This window comes from Dendrobium catenatum, unplaced genomic scaffold (genome assembly GCF_001605985.2).
Source record: "Dendrobium catenatum unplaced genomic scaffold, ASM160598v2 fragScaff_scaffold_1391, whole genome shotgun sequence".
NCBI classification, from domain to species: Eukaryota; Viridiplantae; Streptophyta; class Magnoliopsida; order Asparagales; family Orchidaceae; genus Dendrobium; species Dendrobium catenatum.
Window position 1 is genome coordinate 467,082 of NW_021319853.1, and position 9,513 is coordinate 476,594.

The 9,513-nt window shown below is 33.5% G+C and overlaps 1 protein-coding gene across 2 annotated transcripts in view; it reads left to right on the plus strand.

Annotated features, from left to right (window-relative positions):
* The window catches only part of LOC110104613, a 50,923-nt gene that overhangs the window by 29,852 nt on the left and 11,558 nt on the right, over window positions 1-9,513 (plus strand). Inside the window, exons 2-3 of one of the 2 annotated variants that reach the window (XM_020833788.2) lie at window positions 4,399-4,513; window positions 4,828-5,117. In XM_020833788.2, coding sequence (XP_020689447.1) covers window positions 4,399-4,513; window positions 4,828-4,874 — 162 coding nt within the window. In that variant the 3' untranslated portion in view covers window positions 4,875-5,117. Of the gene's footprint in view, window positions 1-4,398; window positions 4,514-4,827; window positions 5,118-9,513 lie in introns of those variants that run through there. The other variant, XM_020833787.2, reaches the window with a different exon arrangement.

A 9,513-nucleotide genomic window follows, 5' to 3' on the forward strand; every position in this document is an offset into this window, starting at 1 on the left:
TATATATATATATATATATACAAATTCAATACACAAGGTGTCCTTTTCTTCTAATTTTTTTTCTATCTTAATATAGCTCCTGCAAGAACATACTATGTTCTTTTTGTAGGCATGCATAATTCTTTTTCATAGACGTTTTTCTAAGAAATTTGAAACAGTTATTTAAATTTTTAGCCATTAAAAGCAAATCAAATAAGAAAGGCCATATACCTACGTGGGGTCTGATTCTCCTGGTTCATCCTAATCCATTAAGCACATGTTCCTGATCTTCTCTTTAGGTTTGCTACAAAAATTCTTTTTGGATTTCTGATAGGAAATACTTGAAATCAAGTAATTCCTAACCAAAACTGAAGTGGAATCAGGGAAAAACTGCTGTCTCCAGCAGTGGACAGCAGTTTTACACAGGAAAACAGTGAGGAAACGCGAGAAAACTGAGATCCAATGCAAGCAAAGGCTAGTATTTTATTAGTAGACGAATAAAATTGCAAAGATACAATTTGTTCTTCAATTCGAGAGGAAGAACGTACTCTCCAAAGTCTCCGGCGAAGCCAAGAGCCCAAAACAAAACCTAGATCTCAAAGAGAAAACTCAAATTCAAGATAAGATCCAAATTCCCCCCCCTAAACTCCTAATTATACAAAATTAATCATAAAGGATAATAATAAACTTCCTAAAATAGCCTTATCATTCAAAATTTCCCTCCTAATCTCCCCCCACGCTGCCTACGTGGACCTCACGCCTTCCGCCCCGACTGTTTTCTCCGCCTGGAGTAACAGTGGACCGGTCCAGCCGGCCCCTCCTGGGCCGGCGTAACAATTTCTTAGCCTCGTCTCTATCCTCTGATTTTTTTAGTCTGAGTCGAGCCTTCAATATTTGGATAGTCCCTCACTTTATGTGAGCTGATTTCTTGCATTCAAAACTAATTATGTCAACATTAGATTTCAATATATCTTATCTTTCTTCTTATCCCTTTTTTGTCATGAAATTTCTTCTTTTTTGTTCTTGAGAAATAAGTTAAACTTTATAGTAATTAGAATTACATCTCATTGCTTGACATGTCTATCTCACCGTGTCAGATTCATGAACTTCTAGTACAATTTGCTCTGATTCTTTGGCTAAGTTTTGGATCACATGTAATTAGAGAACCAAGAAAAATGTCATCATAATAAATAGCTAAATTTTTAGACATAAAAAAGGCAGTAACCTTTGCATCCCATGAACTCGTTAGACATCCAAAATTTTGTTTACTTTCTCTATATTAGAATACTCTTTAACAAGTACATGTAAGGATGCAACAGTTTTAGTAAATCTTGTGTGTATATCAGAAATTAGTCTGATTTGATTGAGTGTGAAACAATTTATATCATGTGAGTATGTTAATATGAGATTGTTTTACTTTATTAGTGTCTTCATAAGTGATATATAGACAATCTCATATCTCTTTGATATTCTAATAATTAAAAACACATGTAATTATCAAACTTCAGGGTACAGAAAAATAGTTTAAACATTTAGAATTTAATTGTGACCACTCATATTCTTGCATCCATTCATCAAAGGAATGCCTGCGTGTTTACAACATATAAATTTATTTGGAAGCATGTATTCAACTTTAATTGATTTCACATATGTTAGTCAATAGATTGAATGAAGGTTACGATTCTAATTTTCTAATGGTCAAAATAGAGGTCATCAAATAGTGGTGATCTGGGCCAAGGTTTAAAATTGCGCAATCAAGTATTAAGATGTTTTTGGTTTGTGAGGCCAGGCGTAGGCCTGAAGGAGTTTTAAGGAGTAAGCTTTAAAATAAAAAAAAATTGCGTATAATGAAAATGAAGGTAAAAAATAATTTTTTATATAATACATAAATAATATGTTAAATGATGACATTAACTTCCGATTGAGTTATGAATTAATAAATTGGCATACATATGAAATAAAAAATTGCACAAGATATATAGTGAGAAGTGATAAATTGCGTGAAATAGAATTGAAATCTAAATATTATAAGAGTAAAATAATATTAAATATAAAAATTATAAAACAAGTATTATATAACATCAAGTTCAACTCCAAATTTTTTCTTTCTCAATTTCCTACTCATTTATATTTAATTCGTAACAAAAACTGAAATAGTTGGCAACAACTCATAAATCATTTGCACTGTCATCACTAAGTTGATCCTTATTTGAGTTGTCGTCATAACAAATTTGTCTATCCCCTGCCTCATCTGGTGGAGTCGAATTCCTCGCAATTTGCTTCTTAATTTATTTCAATTATGTTCATCTTTTATAAATGTTTTTCATCAACAGAAAATTAGATTAATGCTCCAAATTTTTTAGGATGTTGGTTTACGGTTTTCAATTGATCGCAATGGCAATATAACGGTGTTGGCTGTTGCGAAGGCCGCGGGCTAGAGGTAGAGGCAGCAGAGAGGAAGTTGTTCCGGCTCGAATGTTCATAAAGGCATGATTTATGTTAGTTTTAACAAAAAATATACAAATAGGGTGAGGCGAAAACCTCATGCTAGTGAGGTGAGGCGGGCCTCAGCCAAGTTGAGGTGCAAGTCTCATAATAAAAGCTAGAGGCATAAGCCTCGAGATAATTTTCACTAGAATTGCTCTGAGGCGGGTCTCAAGCCAAGCTTCATATTGCACAATTTTAAACAATGGATCCAACAATAGAATACTCTTGTGTGATCCTTCTATTTCTATAGTCTGCATGTGGATCTACTTTAGGTGATAAAACCTTTAAGCAAAGAAACTTGCTATGACACTTATTGAAAATTACGTCATACCTAAAAGGGGCATAATTAGCATGGAATTTTTAAAAAATTATTTTAAGCAAATAATTTTTATTTTTCTTTTCTTCTAGAAACAAGAAAATGATGTTCAAACATTATATTCGAATTCATCAAGAATGCTAGAGCAATCTACTTTTGATCCTTTTTTAAATAATGTTTTGTATTAAAAGTTATTCTAGCAAGTTTCTCAAGTAACTTGTACAACATGCAAGATCCATGTCAACATATTTTCCATCACACCATAAAGTAGTAAAAGCAAGAAAATAATGCATGTAGCTGTGCATAAAGTAAAAGAAGTGCAAATCTATATATTGTGGTTTGGCATTAATTGCCTATGTCCACTCTTTAAGTCGTCTTTTTGAGATTTTCACAACTCTGACCATCACAAGGCTGGGAAACCTTTCTCTCCTTTACGGGCAATGGAAAAACTCTACACAAACTTCTACTCAGAGCGAGAATGGTACTCTAGCTCACCAGTTGTCATCAACATGAAGACTTTTATCAATCTAGATGAACAAAGCGCTGAGGTATGCATGGAAATGTAAAATTCTTATAAAGGCAACTTGATCAAATGCAACACTTCACGAAGAGTCATTTGCTGCAAAGAATCCCAATCATTGAGTTTTAGTATTAAATTAATTTATTTTCTATATAACCTAAACTTTGATTACACATACTTTCTACAAGTCTGAGGCTCATTTTGTTGGATGTAGTTGGACATTAACATTGATTTTTGTTTGCAACCATACCGGCATTTGTGCTCTTGATTCTATAAAAACATTGCAGTTAAGCATGCTTAAGCAAGTGTGTTATTAAGATGGGTAGCTCCTCGAAATTCCTTATATTGCACCCTTTAAAATGGGAAAAAAATAAAACTCTACATGCCTCCTAAAACTTTCATCAGAGTCATGATTTTAATATCCAACTTAAAATATGTAGAACCAATATTTTCAATTTTTAAAACACATGTTTCATCTTCAAGCCGCTAGATGAGCCCTAATATGAAATACATCTAAAAAACATTGTGCTAGAAGAAATTTGTGATGATCATGCATAATTTCAATAGACAACATAAACACTTAATGATTGCTTCTATGCTGCTCGAAATCCTTGCTGGTTAACTGCTGGCTTGACTGAAACTTGTATATGTGGCATCGTGTAGTGATACCCTATAGTTTTGATTGCACTAACTTTCAGAATCCAAGTGAATGAATGATAAGGGATGAAGTACAGTAACACATGGTAAAAGGGGCATATGGAGGAGGCAAGCCAAACAAAGATGCCCACTTTGTTGTTGATTGCTATCACTGTTACTAGATGCATCCATCTCAAGCTTCTTGCCTTTAATGAATCTGGCATGTTAAGAGTTTATGTAAGGTTTATTACTTTTTTTAAGCTCTCGTTTCTTTTCTGGGCTGGGTGTTCAGTGTGCCAGGGTGTGGCGCTTTCTTCTTTTAGAAACTTGTTTTCATTTACTGATTAACAACAGCAATTGTCATAATGGACTAGGATATTTAGCCATTTCTTCCTGCTCTGTTTTTCTCAACCATGATACCTAACTACAGAATTTATGACGAATTTTTCTTGTTCTGCAGTTTCTGCAACGAGTTTTTAGCATTGACACCCTTGTGAAACCTCTTCCTCCAGCTATGGCATACAATGTATCACGGAATTTGAATTTTTTCACTCGCATATTCACTCAATTCTTTGGTATGTTTCTGAATCCAAGTATGCTGACATGCTATGTAGTTTAATTTGAATTAGTCTTTCATTTTTAATTATCCATTTATAAACTTCTAGCCATAATTTTGTTCTTCTTTATAGTATCATATTTAAGGGATACATTTATGAATTGTGGCTTAAGGCTATGTTTGATTTACATGTTGATGGTTTCAACTTGACTATTCTTCTAAGCAGTTTTTTAAAACTCAAATAGTGAGAGACTGTGTGGTGCCTATAATGTGTTAATGTTGATTTAATTTGGTGCTATTGATTGAACATTTGATTTATCCATTTGAATTCAGGTCAAATCGAAGCTGAATGGGCTTCCAGACTTGGCCACCAAATTTGAGATTGAGCTGTTTTGCAGCTAGCGAGAGTATTCTTAGTGTTACTATTGATGTACTTTTACCTGAATTTTATTAAATTAGTGTATGGGGAATTATTTAGGAGGAATATCACTTGATTCTAGTTGATCAAATATTGTATGCAGGGTTGCTACATACTGGCAAATAATACCAATAAAAATACTGAAATAAATCTAATTAAAATAAAGCTCAACTTCGAATAAAATTCCCTTAATTTATAGTTGAAATTAATGTTATGAAAAGTGCTAGGTGCTCTCAAGTTGTCATGGCTGCCTAATTCCCCAGTGCCAGATGCTCTCATGAGCAAAGTGAGCTGTTAAAAATATCCCCGGTTTTAATTATGAGGAATAATTTTGTTAAATATAGTGTGATAATCATCACATTAAAATCATAAATTGTAGTTTTCAATAAGTTATATTTTAAGTTGTCATTCCAAATATCGAAACGATGAATTTGTGAGGTGAAAACATTCAACTCTCTCTCTCTCTCTTAAACTTCTCTTTTCTTCTTTAGAGAGAGAGTGGTATTGATAAAAAAGGCAGTGGGGGGAGAGAGTAGAGATTGTTGGAGGGAGGGAGATAAAGAGTGTTAAGGAGGGAGTGTTAGAGGGAGTTATTGTTGGAGAAGAAAACATAGGTGGGGTTGAAAAGTTGGATTTCAGGATGTTTTAGGTGTTGAGTAAGGTTTGTTAGAGAGGTGTGACTATGAAGCAGATGAGACAAAAGAGAGCAGTGGTGTTGATTTGAGGAGTAGCTAGAGAGAGCAATGGCATTGGGGTGTCAATGTAACTCGTCAATGTGTCACTGTAAGATAACAACGTCGATGGCAATTGACATTGGAAGAAGAAGATATGGAGAGGTGTGCGTTGGAAGGTGGCTGGCTAGGGGAACATGTCGACGTTGGGAGGTAGCATGGGAATAGAGACATTGGGAGGTAGCATGGGAATAGAGACATTGGGAGGTAGCATGGGAATAGAGAGGCGAGAGGAGAGATGCTGCTGTCAGCTAAATAGAAATGGGTTTGGGAACAGAGTGGGAACATGGTCGGTGATGGAATTTTGCATGGGTTGACATAAGAGTTGTAAAAGAGGCGTGAGGGGTTCTCGGGTGGCTTGTGAATACGTGAAGGAGTATGAAGAGTTTACACTAGTAATGGCAAGTGGGATGGGAGAGAGGGTCTTATGAGGTTGGGGGTTGCAATACATGTACCCTTTATGGGTAAGTTTGGCGTTTCAATGTGACAATGCAATTCATTTCACCGAAACGCATGAGAATCATGTCTTTGCACAAATGTCATATCTATAGTTAATTGTTTTTATATATATATATATATATATATATATATATTTAAAGAGCTTGGTCTAGATAAATAACTAAAATTATAGATGTGCACAATTATGCTTTTAGATGCCTAGTGGGCTTCAAATATTCAAAAATTTGCACCACGGTATCTCCATGCATATTTTTTGAGGTGAGTTTTAGCGAATAAATGTCCTTGGTCAAATTTTCAGAAGACATTAACTTTAAGATATAACACTACACAGAGATTTTGCCCTCATAATAGATATCTAATCTCTAGAATTAACTTGCTCATGGACTTAATCGTTTGATTTTGAGTAATGAGTATCAATTTTGCCTATCATTAAATCAGAATGTATTCAGACGACTGCAAGAATACCTCCTTTATCACAGGTGAGGGCCCTTATTGCTACGAAGTAGTCATTTAGCCTAAAGATTTTAGTGGTGATTTGTTGAAGAATGATGGACTAGGTCTTTAAATAATACAACAACAACATCAAGCCTTTATCCCACTACGTGGGGTCGGCTACATGAATCTTTTTTTCTCCATTGTGTCCTATTAAAAGTCAAATTCTTATTTGAATCTAATAGAGAAATCATTTCTAATATTTTCTAACCAAGTCTTTTTAGGTATGCCTCTACCTTTCTTAACATAAGTCAAATCTAATACCTCTACTTTCCTAACTGGGTCATCCAAAGGCCGTCGTTTTATATGACCAAACAATCTAAGGCGACTCTCTCGAATCTTATTTTCTATTGGAGCTAATCCAATCTTTTCATGTATATGCTCATTTCGTATCCTATCTCTAAGGGTAAAGCCACTCATCCACCTGAGCATCCTCATCTCTGCCACACTTAGTATTATACTTCTCTTTTAGTGGCCAACATTCGGCACCATAAAGTATTGCAGGCCTCATCACCATCTTATAGAATTTTCCCTCAAGTTTGAGGGGTACTTTTTTATCACACAACAAGCCCGATGCATTCCTCCTCTTCAACCATCCAACTTGAATTCTGTTGATAATATCCCCATCTATTTTACCATCACTCTGAACAATAGATCCATGATATATAAAGCGTGAACTCTTATTAATGACTTGATCGCCCAAAGTCACAATCCCCTCACTAGGTCTATTATTACTAAAATTACACTCCATATATTCTATTTTAGATCTACTCAAGCGAAAACCTTTAAACTTTAAGGTTGGCTTCCATAATTCAAGTTTACCTTCAACTCCCTCTATATTCTTATCGACAAGAAGAATATCGTCAGCAAAAAGCATACACCAAGGTACATCCTCTTGCAAATGTCTAGTGAGAACATCCATGACTAAAGCAAAAAGATATGGGTTAAGGTTGATCCTTGATGTATCCGAACCGAAATAGGGAAATATTTCGTCAAAAAGATATGGGCTTAAGGCTGATCTCCTAAATATTTCCATAACTCTATTAGAATATCATCAGGTCCAATAGCTTTTCCACACTTCATTTTTTTTAAAGCATCTATAACTTCAATTTTACTAATACGCAGATAAAAACAAAAATCTTTATTTTCATTTCAGGTGCTAAGGTCACTTCAGTCAATCATATTTTCACATTCTTCATTAAAAAATTTAGCAAAATATCTCATCCACCTTTGTTGAATATCATCTTCTAAAAAAGTATTTTTTGATCTTCATCCTTAATACACTTCACTTGAACTAAATCCTTACTACTCCTTTCTTTTTGTTTTGCTGACTTATACATATATCTTTCTCCCTCCTTAATATCTAATATATTATATAAATTACTGAAAGATAAGGTCTTTGCATCGCATATTGCTTTCTTAGATTCCTTACAGTACACCTCTTTATATCTTTCCCAATTATCAGAGTTTGTACAATTAAACCAATTTTTATAACAAATATTCTTATTTTTAATATTATCTTGTGCAATTGGATTCCACCACTATTTTTACTATTAGGAGCTTTTCCATTTGAAATTCCAAGCACATCTTTTACAATATTCTTAATATCACTAACCACTTTTTCCTGCATAACATTAGCATCATCATATACAGATAAAATTTTAAGATCTAAAATCTTACTCTAAAAAATATTTTTAAATGCTCCCATCTAATTCTAGAATATCATTTTACTTTATTTTTTATTTTCTGTCATTTTATCTTAAAATCCAAAACTAATATTTGATGTTGGATACATAAATTTTTACTCGAAATAACTTTACAATCATTGCAATCTAAACGATCTAATTTTCTTATAAGAAAATAGTCAATTTAAGTTGTATTATACTATTATAACCATTTTTATAAGTGATAAGATGCTCATTTCTTTTCTTAAATAAGGTATTAGCAATTAAAAATCATAAACAACAACAACAACAACATCAAGCCTTTATCCCACTACGCGGGGTCGGCTACATGAATCCTTTTTCTCCATTGTGTCCTATTAAAAGCCAAATTCTCGTTTAAATCTAATAAAGAAAGGTCATTCCTAATATTTTCTAACCAAGTCTTTTTAGGTCTACCCCTACCTTTCTTAACACAAGTCAAATCTAATACCTCTACTCTCCTAACTGGGTCGTCGGAAGGCCGCCTTTTTATGTGACCAAACCATCTAAGGCGACTCTCTCTAATCTTATCTTCTACTGGAGCTATTCCAACCTTTTCACGTATATGCTCATTTCGTATCCTATCTCTAAGGGTAAAGCCACTCATCCATCTAAGCATCCTCATCTCTGCCACACTTAACTTAGTATTATGCTTCTCTTTTAATGGCCAACATTCGGCACCATAAAGCAATTAAAAATCATAAGCTAAATAAAAATCTAATATGGTATTGTCACTTTCATTTGTCGTTCCAAATCAATAACCATCATGAATGCTTTTAAAATCATCTACCTCTTTTTTAACATGTCCATTTAAATCTCCTCCAATAAGAACTCTTTCTTCAAGAGGTATCTTTTGTATTAATTCTTTTAAGTCATTACAAAAATTTAATTTTGAACTCATATCTAAACCTATTTGAGACGCATAAGCACTTATAATATTAATAATCTTTAAAGCTATAATTCTATCTCCAATTCTATTAATTTTTATAATATTATAATTCTAACTTTTATTTATAATCACACATACATTATTTCTAGTACGACTCCTACCCAAATACCAAAGTTTAAAACATAAATTATCAATCTTCTTAGCCTTCTCTCCAACCAATTTAGTTTCTTGAATGCACAGAATATTTAACTTCCTATGAATCATAATATCTATTAATTTTCCAGTAAGCATGGTTTAAAATTGCGCAATATGAGGCTCGCCTTGAGG